General features: G+C 44.3%; 1 protein-coding gene across 1 annotated transcript; it reads right to left on the reverse strand.

Moving 5' to 3' along the window:
- Positions 1–73: 73 nt before the first annotated feature.
- On the reverse strand, positions 74–27,959 carry Dnajc18 (DnaJ heat shock protein family (Hsp40) member C18). Its single transcript, XM_042692068.1, has 8 exons — positions 27,861–27,959; positions 25,912–26,095; positions 19,359–19,504; positions 13,406–13,591; positions 10,141–10,250; positions 8,280–8,389; positions 6,496–6,668; positions 74–293 (listed from the first exon to the last, which is right to left on the reverse strand). The coding sequence occupies exons 1-8, from the start codon at positions 27,898–27,900 to the stop codon at positions 169–171; spliced, it is 1,074 nt and encodes a 357-aa protein (XP_042548002.1). The 5' UTR covers positions 27,901–27,959; the 3' UTR covers positions 74–168.
- Positions 27,960–27,994: the final 35 nt, after the last annotated feature.

Genomic DNA, 27,994 nt, shown 5'->3' on the forward strand with positions numbered 1-27,994 from the left:
GACTCTGTGATGACAAGTCTGGCTCATGCTAAAGCCCCCTCAACCCTGCCCAAAGTTCATAAATAGTAAAATGTTCATTATTCCTAATTTTGTATTATAAAATGGACTTGGGAACATAAGTAGTAACGAGTAACAAAACCCCAAACCCTGTGTAGGACCATCATCCTCTCAACCACCTCTGTGGAGGCCAATAAGTTTGGAAAGTTTTTCACAGTTTTCAAGTTTCAGCGACTCTGCTTTCTGTTTCAACCGTTCATCTCTGTATAATCCTGCCAAATTTGTCAACTCCGACTCTGAAAGACAAAAGAGGTAACCAGTTCATCAAGGGAGTTAAGCTCTTTGTCTCATTTCACATTTCTGGAATCAAAGTATCTTTTACTTTAATACTGCTTCCCCCCCTCCCCCAATCCAGTTGTGGGGCTTGAACTTAGGGCCTGGGCACTGTCCCTGAGCTATTTTGCTCAAGGCTAGCGCTCTATCACTTTGAAACACAACTTATTTTTTTTTTTTTTTGAGTGTTAATTGGAGATAAGAGTCTCACAGGGACTTTTCTGCTTGGGCTGGCTTTGAACTGCGATCCTCAGATCTCAGCCTCCAGAGAAGCTAGGATTACAGACATGAGCCACTAGCGCCCAACTTACTTGAATGCTTTTTAATGCAGCATTCACTTTTTTATTCAAGAAATGCACATTAGGTGCTACACCATATGCTGAGGATTAACAGGCACCTGTGATCCTGCAATCCTACATTATCTGTGCTCTTAGAAAAGCACTGGACTTAGTTCTTATCAATAAATCATTTGGCATCAGACTTAGGAAAATGTGCACGTGTGCAGTAAGAGGAGACTTTTTGCAGCCTTCCTCTCTCGGGTATTCACAAGGCAGTTGGAGAGACTAGAGTCCAATTGCCTATTCCTGTCATCTGAAACAAAGACAGCTGCTTCATTCTTTCCCAGCGTTGCTGGACCATAATTCACTCATGACACAGGGCCCACCTCTGGTGGGGTAGTGCCACAGAAGGCCAGGCTGCCGGCAGCTTTCTTCACTCCCCCACCACATACGAAGTCCTCCACTCAAAGGGCAAGGCAGCTGAGTTCTTTTAAAAGTGAAATCATCTGGATCCGGTGTCCTTTGTCTCCTTGACTAAGTGAATTGCATTTTCTGTTCATGGTGGAGAAGGTCATTCTATTTTTTAACTAGAGTGTCATCTCTGCTGTATTTCCTGACTCCACAGTGGTTGGACAACCTCAACTTTTTATTCTTTTAGAGACATTCTCAGGAAGGACTGCCTGAAAAGCGCCTTCAGAGAGACATGTTGTGAAATAAGAGGATGAGCTTAGATGAGCAGGCAGCTTCCCAGAGCCTCCAACAAGCAGGCAGCTAAAATGTTTAAAAGACCATACTTGTGAAAACGCTATTTTAATCACTTTCAAATATGCCTATGCGTTTTCAAGCATCGTGCTGACAGATTTTTTTGTTAGTGGAAGGAGACACACCTGTTCGATTAATCAGCAAACTGCCAGGCAACAGGAATTAACATTAGCCAGAAAGAACAATGGGCACTGATTTCTCAGTAAGTCTCTTATCCACACAAAACGTGGCTTGGCTTTGAGGGATTTTTTTTTGGTCAGTTGGCCTGGGCGCTGTCCCTCAGCTCAAGGCTCAAGGCTAGTGTTCCAGCACTTGAGCCACAGCGCCACTTCTGGATTTTTCTGCTTACGTAGCTTTGATTCTTTTTTACACTGTTAGGTTCAAAGTGTAGATGAAGGGGCTGGGAAGGTGGCTCAGTGGTAGAGTGCTTGCCTCTCATGCATGAGGCCCTGGGTTCTATTCCTCAGCACCACATAAGCAGAAAAAGCCGGAAGTGGTGCTGTGGTTCAAGTGGTAGAGCGCTAGCCTTGAGCTGAAGAGCTGAGGGACAGCATCTAGGCCCAGACTTCAAGCCCCATGACTGGGGGGTGGGGGAGGTGGGAGAGTGGGGTAGGGGGAGTGGGGAGGGGGAGGAGTGCAAATAAAGTGCAGGACTCCAGGGTGAAGGGTGGCTGTGCATCAAAACACTCTGTGTACAATGTACTGCAGAGCCCGGGCGCTAGCCCAGTAGTGGCTTGGCAAGCAGCAGGTCTCCCAGGCTGCAGAACAATGTGCTTTCACCCATGGCCAGGTGCCTGTGATGCAGCCATGGCCTGCCTTGGCATAGTCATCTTGCAGGTAACAGAACTGCATGAAGGATCATGTGAAGGTCCCTGCTCCTGAGTCCTGTCCAGCACTCAGCACTAAGTCTACTTCTCAAGCTTTTTTGGCATTGGGGAATCCTATTCAAGAGAGCTCTATGCCTTTGTTTCTTTAGAGTCACAGTTAACACCAGTGCATGGAGCATAATCTGTAGCTTTGGGTTTTTTTTTTCCGTTTTGTTTTTTGTTAAAACAGTTTCCTTAGGCATTTTTGTTTGTTTGTTTATTGGCCTTTTCTCCATGTCTCATTCCCTGGAGTCCCATTCTAGAGAATATTAAAGGCTAGTAATTCTTAATATTTTCTGTCTTGAAGACCTCTATATCAAGTAGATGAAAGACCATTGCACATTATGTGTTTTTCTCAAAACATCACATTGTTTTCCATATCAAAACCTAGTTAGAGACCCATTTCTGAACAGTGACCTTGTACAAGGTCAGTGTTTCCAAGAACCAGTCCCAAACTTCTCCTCAAACTGCCAGTGACAGCCAAGAATTAACTCAAGAATATGTTGCTTTTGACAAGTTCTACTAATATTCTGTAACTTTCACGTAACTAGGAAAAAAATTGGGAAAAGGCAGGATGAAGAGAACACTTCCTTTTTTTTTCTAAACAAAATATCCCTTTTCCCTAAAGGCCCAGTGTAATAAGATGGACAGAGTATTGTCTTTTTTTGTTGTTGTTGTTGGTTGTGAGGGCTGAACTCTGGGCCTGGGCGCTGTCCCTCAGCTCTTCAGCTCAAGCCTAGTACCCTACCACTCCAGCCACAGCACCACTTCTGGCTTTTTTCTGCTTATGTGGTGCTAAGGAATCGAACCCAGGGCCTCATGCATGCAAGACAAGTACTCTACCACTAAGCCAACTTCCCAGCCCGAGTGTTGAGTCTTAAAGGTAAACTGATTGGCATATTGCCTAAAGAAGCAAGTCCTAGAGTCTCTCCCACAAATACTCAGCCTGAGTGTCCAGAGTGGAACCTGACAGTTAGAACGTTCTGGTAAACCCCAACTACCCCCATAATCCAACCCCATGAGATAAGGCTACCTTCTGGACTACAATTTAAGGCTACATAATGCCTGGACTTCACCAAGAATGAGTCACTTATGATCTGTCAGATATTATGCTAAGAATTATACCTACACCATCATCTGTAATCCACATGACTTCTCTAGACATTAGTTAATTCTTGCCCTAGTCCAAAGCTAAGCCTTCTACCACTCAGCAACCCTGTGCAAGGGCATGAAAAGACATGCTCCTCAACCAGTCAGGGCCAGGATCTCTGCTCAGCTGTGTGGGCCAGGAGGCTGGTCCTGCCTCACCCAGTGGCATGTAGACCAGTGAAGGAGTAAACTAGGTAATTAGTGTCAATATTCATACACACTCACCCAGATTAAGCATTCTAAGGAAAAGCAGAGAAAAGAAGTAAACAAAAGATTGAAAAAGATAATGACTAACTTAGGTAAAAACAGTTTCCATTCAGTATTTTGCCAAGAGTGAACTTTGTTCTCAAGTAGGTTTATTTTTACAAGCTCTAAGAGCTAAATATAACCTTGCTGGCTGTGCTTGCTACTGGATTCAGAGGGCAGACGCTGCCTGTTCTCAAATGGCACTTGGGTAGTGTGGAAACTCTGCACAGCCATTGTCAAATCCAGAAATAGATTCTGAAGGGGTGGGTGTGTGCTGACAACCCCCCTTAGGAACCAGGGAGCTCACAACACTATGCTTACTCACTGCATTTTTATTTCTACTTGGAGAGCACCTCAGCTCTCAAAGTAAGCCACCTTTGGTTGGTACAGTCCCTACTATCAGCTGTTTACATAGTTCTATATCTTTTTTTTTGTTTGTTTTTTTTTGGTCTAGTCGTGGGGCCTGAACTCTGGGCCTGGGCGCTGTCCCTCAGCTCTTCAGCTCAAGGCTAGTGCTCTACCACTTGAGCCACAGCGCCACTTCCAGCTTTTTTTTTTTTGCTTATGTGGTGCTGAGGAATCGAACCCAGGGCCTCATGCATGCAAGGCAAGCGCTCTACCACTGAGCCACCTTCCCAGCCCCCATAGTTCTATATCTTAAGTCACAAAACATGTGTTGGGGGTGGGGGAAGAATGCGAAATGCAGATTTTCATCCAATTCTAGCAGAAAGCAGTAAATTCAAAGCTCTCTTAATGCCTAGCTAGAACAATGGTAAATATGTAGGATAAGCACTGGGTTTCTCCTTGATTTGGATCCATACATAGTCAGCCTTCTTTCTTTATTTTTTTTGGTTGTAGGGTTTCAACTCAGGGGATGGACACTGTCCCTGAGTTCTTTTGCTCAAGGCTAGTGCTCTACCCCCTTTCTTTGGGTCAATCCTGGGCACTGTCCCTGAGCTTCTTTTGGTCAAAACTAGCACTCTACCACTTGAGCCACAGTGCTACTTCTGGCTTTTTCTGTTTATGTGGTACTAACGAATCAAACCCGGGGCTTCATGCATACTAGGCAATAAGCCATATTCCCAGCTCCCTGGGGTCTACTACTTTGAGCCACAGCTCCACTTTTGGTTTTTAGGTGGCTAATCCAATTAACGACCTTAATTAATTAATCATTTATGGGCTGGCTTTGAACTAAGAACCTCCAATCTGACCCTCCTGACTAGCTAGGATTACAAGGTATGAACCATAAATGACAGGCAATATATTCAGCCTTTAAACCTAAGGCTTTTCTCTTGCTCCTATGTCCTTCGTCCCTCCCTCCCTCCCTCCCTCCCTCCCTCCCTCCCTTCCTTCCTTCCTCCCCTTTTTTTTCTTTCTTTGCCAGTCCTGGGGCTTGGACTAAAGGCCTGGACTCTGTTCCTGAGCCTCTCTGTGCTCATGGCTAGCACTTGAGCCACAGTGCCATTTCTGCCTTTTCTGTTTATATGGTACTAAGGAGTTGAACTCAGGACTTTATGCATGCTAGGCAAGTACTCTACCACTAAGCCACATTCCCAGCCAACCCCCCACCCTTTTTTTTTTTAAGACAGGGTTTCACTATGCAGCCTAGCTGTCCTCAAACTTGAGAATGATTTAGCTCAAAAAGATAGGCTGGCTCAATCAGATTTCCTTCTGATATGGAAACTGGAAACTGTGATCAAACTAGATGGCACTAAGAACTTTGTAAGGAAGCTTGTGATGCACAAAGGGGACAGTGATAAGGATTGATGACTACTGGGAAAGCAATAAAAAGAGCAATAACTACATGGGCTGTGACTTAGTGGTAGAGTGCTTTGCCCTGCATGCATGAAACCCTGGGTTCAATTCCTTAGTACCACATAAACAGAAAAAGCAGAAATGGCAGTGTGGCAATGCCACTTTCCCAGCCCAGTGTGTGTCTGTGTAATTTAAGTGGGATAAAAAGTGAAGCTGCTGGCTGAAAGACAGCGCAACTGCCACTGCCAGCATCCCCTAGCAACAACTGGAGTTGTAAGTCAAGAGGCAGACGTTGTTATTTCTAGTCTTCAGAGAAATCCTACCCAGGGTCACTTTTGTTCTATCTGCACAGCTGATTACAAAAGGGATGTAGGGGATACCTGACTCAGTATGAGCAACCTCTAAATTGTTGATTTGGCTCAAAAAGATAGGCTGGCTCAATCAGATTTCCTTCTGATGTGGAAACTGGAAACTGTGATCAAACTACTAGATGGCACTAAGAACTTTATAAGGAAGCTTGTGATACAGAAAGGGGACAGTGGTAAGGATTGAGGGCTACTGGGAAAGCAATAAAAAGAGCAGCAACTATGTGGGGTGTGGAAGGGAAAGTATTGCCAGGTTTTGATGGTACACATCTGTAATCCCAGCACTTTGAGAGACTCAGGCAGGAATATCACAAGTTTAATTCCAGTCTGGACTACATAGTAAGAGTCTATCTCTAAAACAAAAAGAAAGAAAGAAAAAAAGAAAGAAAGAGAGAGAGAGAGAAAGAAAGAAGGAAAGAAAAGAATAGAAAAAAAGGAAAAGAAACATTTGGGGAGACAAAGGAAGAAAAGAAAGAAGAGAGTATGTCAGAGATAAGACCCAAAGACAGTCAAATAGACAAGGATGATGAATGCTTTCTAGGTTCCTCAGCTCTCCAAATCCTGCTACATGTATTTTGTCAATACACTTCCCCCTTTTGTTTGTAGTATCCTGAATGGGCCTCTGTCCTGTGTCTCTGTTCAGATAAACATATAACCCGGACACAGAGAGAGGATCAGGAAGCTGAAATCACCACATGCTGACAGTCACAGCCATTAGCAAAAGCTGCTTCCATAGCATCTTACTTTGCTGTTTCTCCTTCCAACAACTCGTCTGGATGTAATCGATATAATCTTTCTCTATTGTTTTCTCCAGGTCATGAAGAGAAGCTCCTCTGTAGGCCTTGTCAAAATTTTTATCCACAAAGTAAGGCACCTGCAGGTTCTGAGTTTCTCTAGAAATGGTATAGCCTAGGGTTCTGAAACAAAGAGAGAGGGGCATAGGTGAGCTTGTAACATTAGGCACTCTAACTCTAGCTCAGGCTGTTAGCGATCATGCTCGTAATCACTTCATAGGAGATTCCATTAGCTAATATACCCAACCCTTACGATTCCCTAACAAAGTGGTAAATAGAAAATCATCATTATTGATGTATTACATGAGCAGGTTCATACTGCAGATACAACTCCAGCATATATAGTTATTTCCTTCAAAGATTTGTATGTCTTAGCTGACTTTTCATGTGAAGAGAGTACTGAATGCCGAAAAACAATTTGAGTCTGGGGTGGCACGTGCCTATAATCCAAGTGCTTGGGAAGTAGAGGCAGAGGGATCAAGAATTTAAGGCAAGATCAGATCCTGTCTCAAACAAACAAAAACAAAGCAAAAAGCCCAACCAGGTGCTGGTGGCTCACACCTGTAATCCTAGCTACTCAGGAGGCTAAGATCTAAGGATCATGGATTGAAGCCATCCTATGTAGAAAAGTCTGTGCGACTCTTACCTCCAATAAACGACTCAGAAAAAGCTGGAAGTACTGTGTGCCAGTGGTTCATCCTATAATCCTAGCTACTCAGGAGGCTGAGATGTGAGTATCGCTGTTCAAAACCATCCCGAGCAGGAAAGTCTGTGAGACTCTTATCTCCAATAAACCCACCAGAAAACCAGAAGTGGAGCTGTGGCTCAAGTGGTAGAGTGCTAGCCCTGAGCAAAAGAGTCTCAGGGACAGTGCCTGGGCCCTGAGTTCAAGCCCCAGAACTGGAAAAAAAAAAAAGAAAAAAGAAAAGAAAAAACAACTGAAAGAACGAATTCAAGAGCTAGCTATGGTGTTTCACACATGTAATTCCAGAATTTAGGAGACTAAGGCAGGAGGATTGAAAGGTTAAGGCAGCCTGGGTTATATAGAGAAATCCTATCTCCAAAAACATTTCTATCATGCTTTATATTGACCTATATGCATTTATAATTGCTACAATGAATTTTTGTTTTCAGTTAGAGCAAGAAACATAACAGTATAGTTTGATGTCTACCCTTATAGTTAATAAATGTCCTCTCCCCACAATTTTTTGAAAATAATCCCTAGGTCCAAATTTCTAACACCTGAGGTCCACAGGATTCAGTAATCATATTTGAAGCTCAGTGGACTCCTTTCTAACTCTGTTACTGGTGAGAGAAGAATTTACTTTGAGTCTCAAATTATTCTATTGATGCTTCAGAAACTAGCTGTTGCTTTTCCAGGGCTGTCCAGATGATGTCACTGTAGAACAAAATAATCCATGTGAGGAGCACAGGAGACAAGTATTTTTGATCTCCACTGTTGATCAGTGTTAACATAAAATCAGTGTTTCATTGAAAGATGAGATAAAATACTAGTAATATATCTACAAAACCTTCAACTCTTCCATCTTCTAAATTATTAAGATTTAAAAGCTAGGCATGGTGGCAAACACCTGTAATCCTAGCACTTGAAGGTGGAGGCAGGGACATCCTGAGTTTGAGACCAGCCAAGGCTACACAGTGAGTTCAAGAACTGCAAGTGAGACCCTGTTACAAAAAAATAAAAAATAAAAAAAGTATAAATATTTGACTTACGATTTATAGAATAGACTATATGGGGGATTAGCAGCCAGAAGTTGAGTAATGACAGATATAATCACAATCACGAGAACTGGAAGCAATTGAATAAATGCAGAATATGTAGTCTAAAAAAGGAGAAAAAGTATGATATTAACATTATTCATCAATATAAAGCTTACTGAAAATACAAATACAAAGAAATCCAGAGAAGCTGGGCACTGGTAGCTCATGCTACTCAAGAGGCTAAGATCTGAGAATTGTGGTTTAAACCCAGCCTGGGCAGGAAAGTCCCTGAGATTCTTTTTTTTTTTTTTTTTTTAATTTAATTTTATTTTATTTGAGAACATACTGTACAGAGGGGTTACAATTACATGGGCAGGATAATGCATACATTTCTTACCAAGCATTGCAGCGAGATTCTTTTTTTTTTTTTTTTTTTTGGGGTCCGGTCGTGGGGCCTGAACTCTGGGCCTGGGCGCTGTCCCTCAGCTCTTCAGCTCAAGGCTAGCGCTCTACCACTTGAGCCACAGCGCCACTTCCAGCTTTTTTCTTTTTGCTTATGTGGTGCTGAGGAATGGAACCCAGGGCCTCAGGCATGCAAGGCAAGGACTCTACCACTGAGCCATCTTCCCAGCCCATCCCTGAGACTCTTATCTCCAATAAACAACCTGAAAACCAGACGTGATTCTGTGGCTCAAGTGGTAGAGCACTGGCCTTGAGCTGAAGAGTTGAGGGACAGCACCCAGGCCCAGAGTTCAAGCCCTACGATGACAAAAAAAGAAAGAAAGAAAGAAAGAGAGAGAGAGAAAGAAAGAAGGAAGGAAGGAAGGAAAAGAAAGAAAGAAAGAAAGAAAAAGATCTCCAGAGAAAATACAAATTGCCAATGCACAGATGAGAAAAAAAGCATCTATACAAAGCCCATAATTTTTCTGGGATGACCAAGTAACCTGTATGCTTCCTGCTAAGGCGGAAGGGGGCTTACTCACAATCTGACACCCAATAATTCTGCAGCCACTTTTCTAAGATCAATGAGGCAGGCACCACTACATAAATATGTCCAGACATGGACTTTCCTGGGGTGGGGTTCTAAGAGGCACAACGGAGTTATGTAGTTCTTTTGCCTAAACTATAGCTAATTGATCTAGGGAGAACTAAAGTCTAGCTGAGATCATTGCATTCTCCTCTCGAGAATTTGGGGTTGAGGTTCATCACCTCAAGAAAGGAAACATTGGGCTGGGATGTAGCTCAGTGACAAAGTGCTTGCCTAACAAGTGTGATGTCCTGGGTTCGATCCCCAGTACTAAAAAAAGAAAAGACAAAGAAGAAAGAAAGAAAGAGAGAAAGAAAGAGAGAGAGAGGAGGGAGGGCACATGTTCTCATGCACTATGAACTAGTCATTTGCAAGGGGAAGGAGAACAGGCCAGACTGCTTAGAAAGAGCAAAACAAAGTCAGAGTGATGGGAAAACTGGAAACAAGCTGGCTCTGAAGAGTCATGGTGAGTGCAGATACCCAGGAGCCTAACAGTACCCAGCTCTTGGTTCCAGCTGTGCACTTGAGCTTCATGAGACTCTCTCGATCCCTTACCTTAAACTTCTTTCAGAGGGAAACCAAGATCCTGGGAGAGCCACAAAACAATGGATAGGCGGGGGGGGGGGGGGGGGGGGGGGGGGAGAAGGGGGGAGAGATGGGGGGGGGTGGCCCTGACTTACCACTCTGGCCTATTTGGGCTGATTACCCAGCCCTTCAAACTGCCACCTCTACTTCCCTACTACACATTTTAGGAGTGGCTCAAGGTTAACTTCTAGAACTAGATTACACTCCATCAAGGCTGGTTTGGTAAACTTTATGAGCAGCTCTCTTCCTTTCCCTAAGTACCTGAGGTTTATCTTCTTCTTCTTCCTTTCGTGTGTGTGTCCTCTCATGTCGGTGTCGCCGGCGGTAATAGTGAGTGTCATCTGTCACATTTGAGAACATATGAATATTTCCTGGAAAAGAAAGAAATCAAACAAACACTTAGGATAAGATGCAGCAAACATTTCTGTTTTGTTTTGCCTTTGAGTTCCTTGTTCCCAACTAGGTTATCTGAAGATAAAATATTGGTCTATTTTACCCAGTAGAAAAATAAGATAGTAGTTAAGTGAGCTACCTGAGAATGAAATGTGTATAGCTCTCTAGCCTTCATTTAGTATTTTGTAGGGTTGGGTGTGGTAACCCATACCTATAATCCCAGCACTCTGGAGGCAGAAGCAGAATTAGAAGCAATTAGAAGAAGGATTTGGATCTTACCTAACTCATGTTTGCTTCAGTGCTCAATAAAAGGTTCTGTCACTGCTAATATGTGCCTAGTATGAGCTCCATCCTCAGCACCACAAAAACATTCAGACTATTTTCTGGGCACTGAATTATCCCAACTTCTAACTCTCTACAAGGTATGTGTGTGTGTGTGTGTGTGTGTGTGTGTGTGTGTGTGTGTGTGTGTGTGTGTGTGTGCGTGTGTGTGTGTGTGTGTGTGTGCGCGCGTGTGCGCACGCTGGTCCTGGGGCTTGAACTACTTGTGTGTGTGTGTGTGTGTGTGTGTGTGGTGGTCCTGGGGCTTGAACTCAGAGCCTGAGCACTGTCCTACAGCCTTTTCACTCAAGGCTAATGCTTTACCATTTAAGCCACAGCTCTACTTCTAGCTTTTTGGTAGTCAGCTGGATATGAGTCTAATGGACTTTGCTACCAAGCTGGCTTTGAACTATGATCCTCAAATGTCAGCCTCCCAAGTAGCTAGGATTACAAATGTGAGTCAGCTCTACTGGGTACTTTTTGATGTTTTTTTTTTGTTGTTGTTGTTGTTTTGGGTCCAGTCGTGGGGCCTGAACTCTGGGCCTGGGCGCTGTCCCTCAGCTCTTCAGCTCAAGGCTAGCTCTCTACCACTTGAGCCACAGCACCACTTCCAGGTTTTTTTCTTTTTGCTTATGTGGTGCTGAGGAATTGAACCCATGGCTTCATGCATGCAAAGCAAGCGCTCTACCACTGAGCCACCTTCCCAGCCCATTTTTGATGTTTTTTTTAGGGTATAATTATATAAAATAAGGGGTTTTGTTGTGATTTTTAAATTTTTTTTGGATGTGGGGCTTGAACTCTGGGCCTGGGCTCGGTCCCTCAGCTCTTCAGCTCAAGGAAAGTACTCTACCACTTGAGCCACAGCGCCACTTTTGGTTTTCTGGTGGTTAAATAAGAGTTTCTTGGACTCTGCTGCTCAGGCTTTGAATCACAATCCTCAGATCTCAGCCTTCTCCTTTCTTCTTGGATTTTTTACTGTTTCCAAGTGGGGAGAGTTTCTTATTTATCTTTTTTTTTTTTTTTTTCCGGTCATAAGGCTTTGAACTCTGGGCCTGGGCACTGTTCCTTAGCTCTTCAGCTCAAGGCTAGAGCTCTACCACTTTGAGCCACAGAGTCACTTCTGGTTTTCTGGTAGTTTCTTAGAGATAAGAGTCTCATGGAGGGGCTGGGAAGGTGGCTCAGTGGTAGAGAGCTTGTCTTGCATGCCTGAGGTCCTGGGTTCGAGTCCCCAGCACCACATAAGCAAAAAGAAAAAAAGCCGGAAGTGGCACTGTGGCTCAAGTGGTAGAGCGCTAGCCTTGAGCTGAAGAGCTGAGGGACAGCACCCAAGCCCACAGTTCAGGCCCCACAACCGAACCCAAAAAAAAAAGTCTCATGGACTTTTGTGCTCGGGCTGGCTTTGAACCACAATCCTCAGATCCTCAGAGTAGCTAGGATTACAGGCATGAGCCACTGGCACTCGGCGTCCCTGAGCTTTTTGCTCAAGCTAGTGCTCTGCCACTTGAGCCACAACACCACTTTTGGCTTTTTCTGCGTATATGGTACTGAGGATACAAACCCAGGGCTTCATGCATGCTAGGCAAGCACTCAACCACTAAGCCACATTCCCAGCCCTTATTCATCTTTATATCTACTACTTTGCAATAATAATAGTAGACACCTTGCTACTGATTTGTAAAGTATTTTAGGTTTTTGGTTTTTGGTTTGTTTTTTTTTTTTGGTCGTGGGGCTTGAACTCTGGGCCTGGGTGCTGTCCCTCAGCTCTTCAGCTCAAGGCTATCGCTCTACCATGTGAGCCACAGCACCACTTCTTTGTAAAGTATTTTATAATATCTAAACCTGGCTGGACACTCGTGGTTCATGTCTGAAATCTCAGGAGGCTAAGATCTGAGAATCTTGGCTTGAAGCCAGCCCAAGCAAACAAGTAAAATGGCAGACTAAAAGTATGGTACAGGGGTAGAATGCTGAGTAAAACTGAAAGGCCCCAAGTTCAAGCCCTAGTACTAGCACCAGCATGCATGCACACAGAAATTTTTTTTTCCCCCAGGGCTAAGGACCGAACCCAGGGCCTTGCGCGCACCGGGCAGGGGCCCTTCTACTGGGCTAAACCCCCAGCCCCATGCACACAGAAATTTAATAGATAGACATATTCCTGTTAGCCTCTATAGAGGTGTTGTGAATATCTAAAAAAGGGGAGGGAAAAAGGGAAAAAAAAATCTAATCATCACAGCAACCTGCCAAAGTAAATATAATTTTATCAGTCCTATTTTCAAATGAGCAATTGGTATGAGAGTCAATTCTAAATTCTTGGTGTTTCAACAAATTATTGTCCCTCTATGATCTTCAAACAGAAACCTGCTAAGAGGCACAAAAAAAAAAAATGGCCAAAAACCAGTAGCTCTACCTGTAATTTTATCTACTCAAAAGGCTGAGATCTGGAAAGTGACAGTTTAAGGCTAGCCTAGGCAGAAATGTCCATGAGACTCCATCTTCAAAATAGTCAGAAAAAAATGCCGGACTCAAGCCTATAATCCTAGCTACTCAGGAAACTGAGATCCGAGAATTGTAGTTCAAAGCCAATAAACCACTCAGAAAACCAGAAGTGGTGCTGTGGCTCAAGTGGTAGAGTGCTCACCTTGAACTTAAGAGCTGACGGATAGCTCCCTTGCCGAGTTCAAGTTCCACAACAGACCCCTCCCCCCCAAAAAAAAGTCAGAAAAAGTTGGCCTGGAGTGTAGTTCAAGTGTGAAGCCCTGAGTTCAAGCCTCCAGTACTGGGAGAGAAAAAAAAATCACAATTTTGGGATACTAACCTGTAGGAAAATGTCCACCAAAGAAGACATTGAATAGCTCTTCTGGAGTGATGTCAGCTTCAAAGTCCCTGTAATAGTTATAAGGTCTGGCTCTAGGTGCAGTGAAAGTCACTTGCTCATCTCCATATTCATCATAGCGGAGCCTCTTATCAGGATTGCTCAGGACTGCAAAGGCATTTCCTATCGCTGCAACAAGACATAGCATATAAGCAACACATCTTTGTTATGTCTAGGGTGATCACAAAAGCTGCAAAAAGGGGACTAGGATGGTGGCTCAGTGGTAGAGTGCTTGCCTTGCATGCATGAGGCCCTAGGTTTGATACCTCAGCACCACATAAGCAGAAAAAGCCGGAAGTGGTGCTGTGGCTCAAGTGGTAGAGCACTAGCCTTGAGCTGAAGGGGTGAGGGACAGTGCCCAGGCCCAGAGTTCAGGCCCCATGACTGACACACACACACAGACACACACACATACTCAGACACACAGACAGACAGACCCTCCCACCCCCACCCCACAGCTGTAAAAGGCCAAAGTTGATTGGTGCCAGATAACTTCACAATAGCTCAAGGAGAGATGCTTGGATCTATGAAGTTCCCCAAAGTGCCTGCTTGCCTTTGAGGTTGTTCTTGATTCAGTTTAAGTGTTGGGGCTTGAACTCAGGGCCTGGGCACTGTCCCTGAGCCCTTCTGCTCAAGGCTAGTGTTCTACCACTTTGAGCCACAGTGCCAATTCCGGTATTTATTTATTTATTTGTCGGTCCTGGGGCTTGAACTCTGGGCCTCGATGCTGTTCCTTAGTTCTTCAGCTCAAAGCCAGCACTCTACCACTTGAGCCACAGCGCCACTTCCGGTTTTCTGGTGGTTTATTGGAGATAAGAGTTTCATGGAAAGCCGGGTGCTGGTGGCTCATACCTGTAATCCTAGCTACTCAGGTGGCTGAGATCTCAGGATCATGGTTCAAAGCCAGCCCAGGCAGGAAAGTCTGTGAGACTCTTATCTCCAATAAAACCCACTAGAAAACCTGAAGTGGTACCATGGCTCAAGTGGTAAAGCGCTCGCCTTGAGCTGAAGAGCTCAACGACAGCACCCAAGCCCAGAGTTCAAGCCCCACGACTGACCAAAAAAAAAAAGTTTCATGGACTTTCCTGCATGAGCTGGCTTTGAACCATGATCCTCATTTCTCAGCCTCCTGAGTAGTTAGGATTACAGGTGTGAGCCACTGGCACCTAGCTGAGAACAAATTTCTTTTTTTTTTTTTTTTTCTGAGAACAAATTTCTAATCAATAGTTTGTACGCTCAAAGTTGCAATGTCTATGTGCATCTGATCATATAAAATAATATGTATCAAAATGAACTCCAGGAAATGGAAATAAGAAGACATTTTTTCTTTTTTTTTTTTTGGGTCCGGTCTTGGGACCTGAACTCTGGGCCTGGGCGCTGTCCCTCAGCTCTTCAGCTCAAGGCTAGCGCTCTACCACTTGAGCCACAGCGCCACTTCCAGCTTTTTTCTTATGTGGTGCTGAGGAATTGAACCCAGGGCCTCAGGCATGCAAGGCAAGCGCTCTACCACTGAGCCACCTTCCCAGCCCCGACGTTTTTTCTTTGTTGCTGTTTTTCTTTTCTTTTTGTCCCATTTGTTCATTTATTTATCTTTGGGAGGGTAAGGGGGAGGCACAGAAATAGAGGGACAAAAGGCAAACAAATGCAGCAATGGACCTCACTAGATGCTATGATGAAAATGAATTATACAACTTGTGGATGAGAGGGGAAAACTGGGAGAGAGTGAGAGAAGGGGTAACATTGTCTAAAAAGAAATGCATTCTTTAGCCTTGAGCTGAAGAGCTGAGGGACAGCACCCAGGTTCAGTGTTCAGGCTCCACAACCAGCAAAAAAAAAAAAGAGGGCTGGGAAGGTGACTCAGTGGTAGAGTGCTTGCCTTGCATGCATGAGGCCCTGGGTTCGATTCCTCAGCACCTCATAAGCAAAAAGAAAAAAGCCGGAAGTGGCGCTATGGCTCAAGTGGTAGAGCGCTAGCCTTGAGCTGAAGAGCTGAGGGACAGCACCCAGGCCCAGAGTTCAGGCCCCAGGACTGGACTCAAAAAAAAAAAAAAAGAAAAAAAGAAAGAAAAGAAATGCACTCTTGCAGGGTGCTGGTGGCTCACACCTGTAATCCTGGCTGAGATCTGAGGGTAGTGGTTCAAGGCCAGCCTGGGCAGGCAAAGTCCATGAGTCTCTTATCTCCAATTAATCACTGAAAAAGCTGGAAGTGGAGCTGTGGCTCAAGTGGTAGGGCACTAACCTTGAGCATAAGAGCTCAAGAACAGCACCCAGGTCTAGAGTTCAAGCCCCAGGACTGGCAAAAAAAAAAAAAAAAGTTCTCTCTTTTTTGTTGTTGTTGTTAAATGTTGGGTTTGACCTCTGGGCCTGGGTACTGTCCCTCGGCATTTTAGCTCAAGGCTAGTGCTCTACCACTACAGCTACAGCGCCACTTTCAGTTTTCTGATGGTTTATTGGAGATAAGAGTTTCATGGACTTTCTGCCCAAGCTGGCTTTGAACTGAGATCCTCAGATCTCAGCCTCCTGAATAACTAGGATTACAGGCGTGAGCCACTGGCACCTAGCAAACTATACTCTTTATAATCCTTTTATACATCACCTTTATAATATTAAAAAATTAAATATTTAAATTAAAAAATAGTTTTTTTTGTGGGGTCCGGTTATGGGCCTGAACTCTGGGCCTGGGTGCTGTCCCTCAGATCTTCAGCTCTAAAGGCTAGCGCTCTACCACTTGAGCCACAGAGCCAATTCCGGCTTTTTTCCTTTTTGCTTATGTGGTTCTGGGGAATCGAATCCAGGGCCTCATGCATGCAAGGCAAGCGCTCTACCACTGAGCCACCTTCCCAGCCCTAAAAAATAGTTTGTGTACTGTGCTCACCTTGAACAAAAAGCTCAGGGACAGCTCCTAGGCCCTGAGTTCAATCATCATTACCAGCAAAAACAACAAAACAAAACAAGAGAGTTTGTGTGCTGACACTGGGGCTTGAACTAAGGGCCTTACATTCTCATTCTGTTTGTTCACTAATAGCTGGCATTCTACCACCTAAGCCATATCTCCAACCCCAGCACCTGGCATCTAGTCAAGAGTTTTGAGTATCCTAGTTTTCCTGAAAGTTGGGGCCCTGCCCCTCAGCTCAGAGAGCCAATCTGTGCAAGTGTCAAACATATTCTGTATAAAGTCTTTTTTTTTTTGGTCGGTCGTGGGGCTTGAACTCTGGACCTGGGTGCTGTCCCTCAGCTCTTCAACTCAAGGCGAGCGCTCTACCACTTGAGCTACAGCGCCACTTCCAAGTGTCAAACATATTCAAAAGGGTCCTCCAATTGGCCAACACTCTCAATTCATCAAAAATGTTTTCCTGAGGCCCAGTCTTGTAATCCTAGCTACTCAGTAGGCTGAGATCTGAGGATTGCAGTTGTACACCAGCCAGGGCAGAAAAGTCTGTGAGACCCTTATCTGCAACTAACCACCAGAAAACCAGAAGTAGAGCTGTGACTCAAAGTTGTAGAGTACTAGCCTTGAGCAAAAGAGCTCAGGGACGTACCCAAGCCCTGACTTTAAACCCCATGACCGACTTAAAAAAAAATAAAAGGGAGGGGGCTGGGAAGTTGGCTCAGTGGTAGAGCGCTTGCCTTGCGTGCCTGAGGCCCTGGGTTCGATTCCTCAGCACCTCATAAGCAAAAAGAAAAAACCCGGAAGTGGCACCTCAAGTGGTAGAGCGCTAGCCTTGAGCTGAAGAGCTGAGGGACAGTGCCCAGGCCCAGAGTTCACCTCAAGTGGTAGAGCGCTAGCCTTGAGCTGAAGAGCTGAGGGACAGTGCCCAGGCCCAGAGTTCAGGCCCCATGACTGGACCCAAGAAAAAAAGGGGGCTGGGAAGGTGGCTCAGTGGTAGAGTGCTTGCCTTGCATGCCCGAGGCCCTGGATTCCATTCCTCAGCACCACCTAAGCAAAAAGAAAAAAGCCGGAAGTGGCACTGTGGCTCAAGTGGTAGAGTGCTAGCCTTGAGCTGAAGAGCTGAGGGAAAGCACCCAGGCCCAGAGTTCAAGCCCCACGACGGGACCCCAAAAAAAAAACCCAAAAAACCCACAAAAATGAGTTCTTGAGCCAGATACTGATGACTCATGCTTATAATCTTAGCTATTCAGGATTCTGAGATCTGAGGGTCCCCTTACACAACTAATTGATGCTAGTAAAACAAGTGTGGGAAAAAGTATTCTGAAAAACTGGAGGAAAACAGATTTGATCTAAAATAGTATTTATGCTTAGTTTAGTTTTTTGTTGGTCAGAGGGCTTGAACTCAGGGCTTGGGTGCTGTCCCTGAGCTCTTTCACTCAAGGCTAGCTAGTATTCTACCACTTTGAGCCACAGCTCTACTTCTTATTTATGCTCTTCATACATAGCTTTTTGAACAAAAACTTCCATGGCATAGGCCCTATTCTGTAGTAGCCATAAGAAGCATGTTTGTTTTATTTACTATGGTACCAGTTAGATAGAAGGTCTTCAATAAACATCATTGGAATCAATTCCAAAGGCTGTTACAAAAAAAAAAAAACTTTTTTCCCCCAAAAAACCTACTAAGGTAAGTAGATGAAAACTACTATCAGCTATGCTGATAATCACTAAAAGGTAGAGGGAAAACGCCTCACTTAATGGCTTTATTATAATTATCATCATTTTTTGCCAGTCCTGGAGCTTGAACTCTGGGCCTGGGCTCTGTCCCTGAGCTTCTTTGCTCAAGGCTAACATTCTACCACTTGAGCCACAGTACCACTCCTGGCTTTTTCTGAGTAGTTTATTGGATGCAAGAGTCTCACGAGGGTTGGAAATGTGGCTTGCCTAGTATGCACAAAGCCCTGAGTTCGATTCCTCAGTACCACATAAACAGAAAAAGCCAGAAGTGTGCTGTGGTTCAAGTGGTAAAGTGGTAACCTTGAACAAAAGAAGCTCAGGAACAGTGTTCAGGCCCTGATTTCAAGTCCTAGGAATGGCAAAAAAAAAAAAAAAAAGTCTCATAGACTTTCCTGCCTGGGCTGCCTTTAACCAAGATTCTTAGATCTCAGCTTCCTGGAGTAGCTGAGATTACAGGTGTGAGCCGCCAGTGCCTGGCTTTAATGGCTTTATAAATCAACTTCAGGAAAGGTTAAAGACAACTTCTATTATAGCAAGTTACTGTCAGGTTTGGTAGTCTACATCTGCATTCTCAGCATTTAGGAGGCTAAGGAGGATTGTGAGTACAAGGCCAGCCTGGGCAACATTAAAAAAAAAAAGAAAGAAAAAAGATGTGTGTATGGGGAGAGGCTGCTTGATATGTAGCTTAGTGTTAAGAGTGCTTGCCTAGCTGGGTGCTGGTGGCTCATGCCTGTAATCCTAACTACTCAGGAGGCTGAGATCTGAGGATCACAGTTCAAAGCCAGCCCAGGCAGAAAAGTCCATGAAACTTTTTTTTTTCCCAGTTGTGGGGCTTGAACTCTGCGCTTGGGCGAGTTCCCTGCGCTCTTCAGCTCAAGGCAAGTGCTCTATCGCTTGAGCCACAGCACCACTTCCAGTTTTCTAGTGGTTTATTGGAGATAAGAGTCTCATGGAGTTTCCTGCCCAAGCTGTCTTTGAACCGTGAGCCTGATCTCAGCCTCCTGAGTAGCTAGGATTACTGGCATGAGCCACCAGCATCCGGCTGCATGAAACTCTTATCTCCAATTAACTACCAGAAAACCAGAAGTAGCACTGTGGCTCAAGTGGTAGAGCACTTGCCTTGAGCTGAAGAGCTGAGGGACAGCCCAGGCCCAGAGTTTAAGCCCCATGACCAACAACAAATAAGAGTGCTGCCTAGCATGCACAAGACCCTGTGTTCAATCCCCAATGCTAGAGTCAAAAAATGAATTAAGCATCAGTTCAGGATCAGACCTTTGAAAGCATCTGTTGCTCCAGGAGCACAGTTTTTGTCAGGGTGAAATTTCAGGGCAAGTTTTCTGTATGCTTTCTTAAGTTCTTCATCACTAGCATTTCGAGAAACTCCCAGAATTTCATAGTAGTTTCTGCATTTCTTGATCCTAAAAAAATAAATAAGAAATATGTATGTCTACAAAAGCCCATTTGTTCAACTAAGATATAAATAATACATGCTTCTCATCTGTGAGAACCTAAACCCATTAATGAAAAATTTGAATTTTCCCACCCAAACCTTAATGTCTTTTTAAGTACTTTTACATCTACTCCTTTATTGTTCCTCTAATACTATAAAAGTATAGAACAAGTAAGCTAGTCCTTAAATGGAAGCTAAACTACCTATTTCCTCTTTCATTTTCTTTTTTTTTGGGGGGGGGGGTCCGGTTGTGGGGCCTGAACTCTGGGCCTGGGTGCTGTCCCTCAGCTCTTCAGCTCAAGGCTAGCACTCTACCACTTGAGCCACAGCGCCACTTTCAGCTTTTTTCTTTTTGCTTATGTGGTACTGAGGAATCGAACCCAGAGCCTCATGCATGCAAGGCAAGCACTCTACCACTGAGCCACCTTCCCAGCCCCTCCTCTTTCATTTTCTTATGATTGTCTTTTTTTCTTAGGGTTCTTTCCTTTCTCTCTCTTTTCTTTTCTTTCTTTCTTTCTTTCCTTCCTTCCTTCCTTCTTTCTTCCTTTCTTTTTTTTTTTTTTTTTTGGGGGGGGGTCCAGTTGTGGGGCCTGAACTCTGGGCCTGGGCACTGTCCCTCAGCTCTTCAGCTCAAGGCTAGAGCTCTACCACTTGAGCCACAGCGCCACTTCCGGCTTTTTTTTTCTTTTTGCTTATGTGGTGCTGAGGAATGGAACGCAGGGCCTCAGGCATGCAAGGCAAGGGCTCTACCACTGAGTCACCTTCCCAGCCCTTCCTTTCTTTCTTTGATCTGGGCATGGATACTGTTCCTGGGCTCCTTTTGCTAAGGCTAGCATTCTGTCACTTAAGCCACAGTGCCACTTATGGCCTTTTTCTGTGATTAACTGGAGATAAGTGTCACATGCCAATACTGGGGCTTAAACTCAGGGCTTGGGCACTGTCTCTGAGCTTTTATGCTCAAGAGCAGCACTCTACCACTTGAGCCACATCTCTACTTCAGGCATTTTGGTGATTAATTGGAAATAAGCGTCTCTTAGATTTTCCTGCCCAGGCTTTGAACCATGATCTTCAGATCTCAGTCTCTTGAATAGCTAGGATTACAGGTATGAGCCATTAGAATTGGCCAGTTTTATAGTTTTTAATGTATGTCTTGCACATCCTTGTTAAATTTATTCCTTAGCATTTTATTCTTTTGGATGCAGTTATTAAATTGAAGCCAAGGCTTCATACATACTAAGCAAACAGGCATTCTACCATCAAGCTACGTCCCAGCCTGACATTTCATTTCATTTCATTTCATTGTCAGCTTATTTATTTCTAGTATATAGAAAACCAATCCATTTTGTATATTGATCTTGTACCCTGTAACTCTGCTGAACTAATTCTAATGCTACTTTTGTGTGTAAGTAGATGTTATCTATGAATACAATTTTATTCTTTCCAATTTTTATTTCCTTTTCTTGTCTTACACACAATTGTTCAAACCTCTAGAAAAATGAGTAGAACGGAGAGGTAACAGTGATCTTGTTCCTAATCTGGGTGTCAATATATCCAGTTATTTATCATTAAATAAAAAGGTTGGCTGTGTGGGCTTTTTTGTTTGTTTGTTGTTGTAAATGGACTTATAAGGCTGAAGAAGTTTCCCTCTGGTCCTAGTTTTTTTGAATGATCTGGATTTTGTCAAATATTTTTTCTGTATGGGGCTGGGAAGGTGGCTCAGTGGTAGACTACTTGCCTTGCATGCATGAGGCCCTGGGTTCAATTCCTCAGCACCACATAAGCAAAAAGAAGAAAAAAGCCGGAAGTGGCACTGTGGCTCAAGTGGTAGAGCGCTAGCCTTGAGCTGAAGAGCTGAGGGACAGCACCCAGGCCCAGAGTTCAGGCCCCATGACCGGACAAAAAAAGAAAAAAAAAATTTTTTTCTGTGTCTACTGAAACGAATGCATATTTTTGTTATTTTACTAACATGTACTATTATTAATAGATCTTTTGCAGTACTATTATAAACCCTACTTGACCAATATGCATAATCATTTTTATATGATGCTAGAGTTAGTTTGTTCCATTGTTGAATTTATAGCCATAAAATATATTGGTTATGGGAAAGCAGTCTGGAGGTTCCTGAAAAAACTAGACCTTCCCTATGACCCAGCCATACAACTCCTTAGCATCTACCCTGAGCATCATGAACCAGGATATAAAGACACCTGCACATCTATGTTTATTGCCACACTATTCAAAATAGCCAAGATATGGAAACAACCCAGATGTCCCACAATAGATGAGTTGGTCCAAAAAAATGTGGTATCTATGTACAATGGAATTTTTCACAGCCATTAGAAAGAATAATGTCATTTACAGGGAAATGGATGGAACTAGAACAAATCATGTTACGTGAGGTAAGCCAGAATCAGAGACAAACAGTGCAGGTTCTACTTGATATGCAGAAGTTAGATCTAAAACCCACTGTGATATGACAAATTACACAGAATTCTAGAAACTTACTAAGTAAGACCAAAAAAAGGATAGTCTTAGGAGAAAAATCACAAAGGTGCAATACCCAAGTGCCTCTTCAAATATATATAAAATAATATACATAATGAAACAAACTCCAAAGATATGGAAACAAAGAATTTTTTTTTTTGTCAGTTGTGGGGCTTGAACTTTGGGCCTGAGCATTGTCCCTCAGCTCTTCAGCTCAAGGCTAGTACTCTGCCACTTGAGCCACAGCACCATTTCCGGTTTTCTAGTCATTTATTGGAGATAAGAGTCTCACAGACTTTTCTGCCTAGGCTGGCTTAGAACCCTGATTCTCAGATCTCAGCCTCCTGAGTAGCTAGGATTACAGGCATGAGCCACCTGTGCCCGGCTGAATTTTTTTCTAAATTTGTTTTTTTCTTTTTCTGATTACTCTGTATTCTTTACTTTATATATGTATTCACATGCACATCTGTGGAAGGTTGGGGGGAGGACACAGAACTAAAGGAAAAAAAGGTGAAAAACTAGCAGTGAAGTTCACTGGCTGCACTGGACATGGATAAAAGTGAACTATGCAACTAGTGGATACAGATAGGAGGGAGGGAGGGAATGGGAGAGAATGAGGGAACATTTGACACTATGCAAAAGGAAATGTAGTTATTACTTGACATGTATAAATGTAACCCTGCTGTATTATCACCTCTAAAACAACAATAAAGTAAATTAGAATTTTTTTAATTTTTATTTTTTTGGTCAGTCGTGGGTCTTGAATTCTGAGCCTGGGTGCTGTTCCTCAGCTCTTCAGCTCAAGGATAGTGCTCTACCACTTGAGCCACAGTGCCACTTCTGGCTTTATCTAAGTAGTTTACTGGAGATAAGAATCTCATGAACTTTCCTGCCGAGGCTAGATTTGAACCTTGATCCTCAGATATCAGTCTTCTGAGTAACTAGATTACAGGTGTGAGCCACCAGCACCCAGCAGATTTGTCTTCTTGTAATAGCTTTTGGTTTGGCATTGGCTTCATGGTAATACTGCTTAATAGAATTAGTTGAAAAGTATTTTTTTCACTTATTTTTCCTCCCCAGTGGGTTTTTTGCTGTTGTTGTTGTTGTTGTTTGTGTTTTGCCAGTACTGGGACTAGAACGAGGTGCTTGAATTCAGGCTAAACTGATAATCTTGAGCTCCATTTCTAGGTTTTTGCTAGTTAACTGAAGATAAGAATCTCACAAACATTTCTACCAGGGCTGGCTTCAAACTGTGATCCTCAGATCTCAGCCTTTTGAGTAGCTAGGATTACATGTATGAGCCATCAATGCCTGGCTCTTCTCCACTCGTGTGTGTGTGTGTGTGTGTGTGTGTGTGTGTGTGTGTGTGTGTGTGTGTGTGTGTGTGTGTGTGTGTGTGTGTGTGTGTGTGTGTGTGTGTGTGTGTGTGTGTGTGTGTGTGTGTGTGTATGTTCATGTATACATGGGCATGAACCAGTCCTGGGGCCTAAACTCAAGGCCTGAGCACTGTCCTGAGCTGCTTTTACTCAAGGCTAATGACTCTTTTACTTGAGCCTGAGCTCCACTTCTGGCTTTTGGGGAATAGTTTTATTACGGGAGATAAAGAGTCTCACAAGCTGGGCACTGGTGGCTCATGCCTGTAATCCTAGCTACTCAGGAGGCTGATATCTGAGGATCATGGCTCAAAGCCAGCCCAGGCAGGATCAATCATGAGGCTCTCATCTCCAATTAACCACCAGAAAAGTAGAAGTGGCTTTGTGGCTTAAGTGGTAGAGCACTAGCCTTAAGCTGAAGAGTTCAGGAACAGTGCCCAGGCCCAGAGTTCAAGACCCACTACCAAAAAAAAAAAAAAGTCTCCCAGACTGTCCTGCCAGAGCTGGCTTCAAACCACAATCCTCACATCTCAGTTTCCTCAGTAGGTAGGGTTACAGGTGTAAGCCACCAGAAGCTGGCTCTCATTTATTGCTCTGTGTGTGTGTGCGCGTGCACTCGCGCGCGTGTGCGTACACATGTGCTGCATACAAACGTGCGTGCTAGTCCTGGGGCTTGAACTTAGGGCCTGGGTACTGTCTGTGAGCTTTTGTGCTCAAGGCTAATGGTCTACCACTTAAAGTGACAGCTAAGTTTCCAGCTCTTTTTTTTTTTTTTGTGGTGGTTAGTTGGAGATAGAATCTCACATGGGGCTGGAAAGGTGGCTTAATGGTAGAGTGTGGGCCTAGCATGCATGAGGCCCTGGGTTCGATTCCTCAGTTCCACATTAACAGGAAAAAAAAGCCAGAAGGGGCACTGTGGCTCAAGTGGTAGAGTGCTAGCCTTGAGCAAAAGACGACCAGGGACAGAGCCTGGTTCCTGAGTTCAAGCCCCAGGACTGACAAAAAAAAAAAAAGAAGACTCTCACAGACTTTCCCGGCTTTGAACTTTGATCCTCACATCTTAGCCTCCTGAGTAGTTAGAGTTACAGACATGAGCCAGCATCCCCTTTTTTAGGACAGGGTCTCAGATCCCAGGCTAATCCAGAATCATCTATGTAGCCTAGGCTGGGCTTGAATTTATAATCCTTTTGCCACTGGTTCTCCATGTGCTACAATTTAAGGTATGTGCTACCATGCCACACTCACTTGTATTTTTTTTTTTTTTTTGCCAGTCCTGGGGCCTGGGGCTTGAATTCAGGGCCCAGGCACTGTCCCTCAGCTCTTCAGCTCAAGGCTAGTGCTCTACCTCTTGAGCCACAGCTCCACTTCTGGTTTTCTGAGTAGTTTATTGGAGATAAGAATCTCACAGATGCCGGGCACTGGTGACTCACGCCTGTAATCCTATCTACTAAGGAGGCTGAGATCTGAGGATCTTGGTTCAAAGCCAGCCCGGGCAGGAAAGAAAGACCTGTGAGACTCCTATCTCCAATAAACTACCAGAAAAGCCGGGCGCTGGTGGCTCACGCCTGTAATCCTAGCTACTCACGAGGCTGAGATCTGAGGATCTCGGTTCAAAGCCAGCCTGGGCAGGAGAGACCGTGAGACTCCTATCTCCAATAAACCACAAGAAAACTGGAAGTGGTGCTGTAGTTCAAGTGGTAGAGCGCTCGCCTTGAGCTGAAGAGCTGAGGGACAGCGCCCAGGCCCAGAGTTCAAGCCCCACAACCGACAAAAAAAAAAAACAAAAAACAAAAAACAAAAAAAAACACCAGAAAACCGGAAGTGGCGCTGTAGCTCAAGTGGTAGAGAGCTCGCCTTGAGCTGAAGAGCTGAGGGACAGCACTCAGGCCCAGAGTTCAAGCCTTATGACAGACAAAAAAAAAAAAAAAAAAAGAATCTCACAGACTCTCCTGCCCAAGCTGGCTTTGAACCGAAATCCTCAGATCTCGGCCTCCTGAGTAGCTAGGATTACAGGAGTGAACCACCAGCGCCTGGCTTCCCTCAGCTAAACACTACCACTTGAGAGCCACAGTACCACTTCTGGCTTCTTCTGTTTATGTGGTATTGAGGAATCAAACCTAGGGCTTCATGCATGCTAAGCAAGCACTCTACCACTAAGCCACATTCCCAGCCTCTATATTTTTTTTAATGCAGATTATAGGTATGATTTATTTTAATATTTTAAAATCCTAGGGGACATTTCAAGTATCCTTGAGAAAATTATATTCTGTGATTACTGAATAGAATGTTCCTTAAACATGTGTGTCATCTCGGAGGTTCTTACAGCTTGGTGCCTCTCTTAAAGCTAAAAGAGCTCACATTACACTCTAATACCCCATTTCTACCCAGTCTACCTGTCTACCCTTGGAGGTTAAGATGCTACTATGCTTCAATAATAACAACAACAATCTTTATGTAGACATCTTCAATGTCATATACTCTTAAGCATGTTACTCATGTAGGTCCATTTCATGCTTACCTTTGTACCCCAAGCAGCTGTTCTTCTGTATAAGTAGAGCTCCCCTCCTGCCGGGTCTGATTCCACTCATTCTCAGAGTTCTTTTCCTTTTGCGCCTTCATGCAGTTGCAGCAACCACAGGGGTCATGACTTTCAGTAGGTCTATCTTCTGGATATTTGTTTCTTCTAACTGCATCAATGTAAGCTTCAAAATAATAACCCCTTCAGTACAAATTAACTTTGTAATTTTTTCCCTTTTTTAGGGGACAGCTATGTAGTCTGGAATAACCTCTAATTCATGATCCTCTTGCTTCATCCTTGCTGGTACTGGGATTATAGGTATGTACCACCACACTTTGTTCCCTGGGAGGATGCTTATAGGAATGAGCAAATTAATATGATGAATAGGTGGCTTTTAATTTTAAAAAGCTTTTAATTTTCCATTCACAATGAATAAACATCCTCCCTGAAAAACTATACAAAAAGCATGGGAAACACCCAAGAAAATTCTATAAATCCCAGAATCTTGAGGCATAATAAATTCACCATACTTAGATTGGTCATTCATCAAACCTTGTTAACAAAAAAGAGACAGAAAGGAGCCTCAAGAGTTATCTACCCAATACTCTGCCTTCAGTGCAGCACAAAGACAAACCTATTTCTATGTGCTCCACAATCAGAAGTACCATTACCCATAAAAATTATTTTGGCCAGGCGTAGTAGTTCATGCCTGTAATCCTAGCTACTCAGGAGGCTGAGATCTGAGGATCAGAGTTCAAAGCCAGCTAGGGCAGAAAAAGACCGTGAGACTCTTATCTCCAACAAATCACTAGAAAACCTGAAGTGTCGCTGAGGCTCAAGTGGTAGAGTGCTTGCCTTGAGCTGAAGAGCTGAGGGACAGCACCCAGGCCCAGAGTTCAAGCCCCACAACCGACCAAAAAAAAAGAAAGAAAGAATGAAAGAAAAAGAAAGAAAGAAGTTTGGCTAGATCAATCAGGAGGATGTAAATAACTACAAAGAAGTTACAGTTTAATGAGAGAGGATTCATTGTCATAATGGCCTAAAGAATGCAATCCAGAGAGTCCAGAGCACTTATTAGAGGTTCTAGAAAAGGCTTTAAAAACATCTTTGTTCTTACCATCCCTCAATATTTACCCACTGTTCTTTAACACCATGAATCTGCCTGGCTAACTTCAATACATCCTTTATGCCTTCATATGTAGTATTTGCTGCCTTGACACCCCGGTTGTGCTGGATGCCTTGACAACATGATTCCCAAGTTCCTGACCTTGCCGTGTTAGTCCAGGACTTATTGGCCCTATTTTGTAATTGGCTATTAACCCGTCCAATACCCGAATAGGCTGACAGCTCTGTGAGCTCATGTCTGTCAAATCCCGGGGCAGCCTAAGCATAATGCGAGACACACGGAGGTATCGGATCAGTACTTTCTGCCTTTTGGCAAGATGGAGAAAGACGGCCAGCTGGCTCTGATGAGGACTAACGGGACAAGATCAAACCTGGACGGAGGGTCGGACGGACCCGTTTTGCAGAATTGTGGACATAGGATCTGTAAGCAAGCAGCGAACCATACAGCCCGTCCCTTGCCTTCGGGTCACTTCGACAGCGGGCGGGTGCAGGTGGATGAGGGTGGGGACTGGGGACGGCCGCAGGTCCTGGCGGGCACGGCCGAGGCGGGGGGGGGGGGGGGGCGGCGGAGGACAGGGGGCCGGAGGCAACAAGTCGGCGCCGGAGATTCTGGGCTCCCGGCCAACACCCCAGCTTGCTCGGGCGTTGCTTGTTTCCGGCTCCGGCCTCTGCCCTGAGCCGTCCCCACTGCATCCCCAGCCATACTCAGGATTAGCATCCTCTCGCAGGCCTCCATCCCTTCGCCTCAGGTCCAGGGTCTTGCCGCCTATCCTTGACCATTCCAGAACACCGCCTTGTCCCACCCTCCCGCCAGGACCTGGTACCTTCTGTCCAGCGTTCCCCGCTGCCCAGCGTGGCCGCCATATCCGTTCCCAGTCCGCAGGTTCACAGAGCCTCCTAGGTCCCCGAGGCTGAAAAAGAAGGGGGCGCGAAGCGCGGGGCACTCTGGTCATTGTAG

The sequence above is a fragment of the Dipodomys spectabilis genome, unplaced genomic scaffold, assembly GCF_019054845.1.
Source record: "Dipodomys spectabilis isolate Male_0828 unplaced genomic scaffold, ASM1905484v1 ptg000147l, whole genome shotgun sequence".
In the NCBI taxonomy this organism is placed as follows: Eukaryota; Metazoa; Chordata; class Mammalia; order Rodentia; family Heteromyidae; genus Dipodomys; species Dipodomys spectabilis.

Excerpts from the sequence above, each read along its gene's own strand:
- Dnajc18 (XM_042692068.1), bottom strand. The coding sequence starts at position 27,900 with ATGGCGGCCACGCTGGGCAGCGGGGAACGCTGGACAGAAG. Across the intron at positions 10,251-13,405 it reads TGGTGGACATTTTCCTACAG|GAAATATTCATATGTTCTCA; the intron begins GTTAGTATCCCA and ends TTTCTTTTCCAG. Across the intron at positions 6,669-8,279 it reads TATAGTCTATTCTATAAATC|AACCCTAGGCTATACCATTT; the intron begins GTAAGTCAAATA and ends TCTTTGTTTCAG.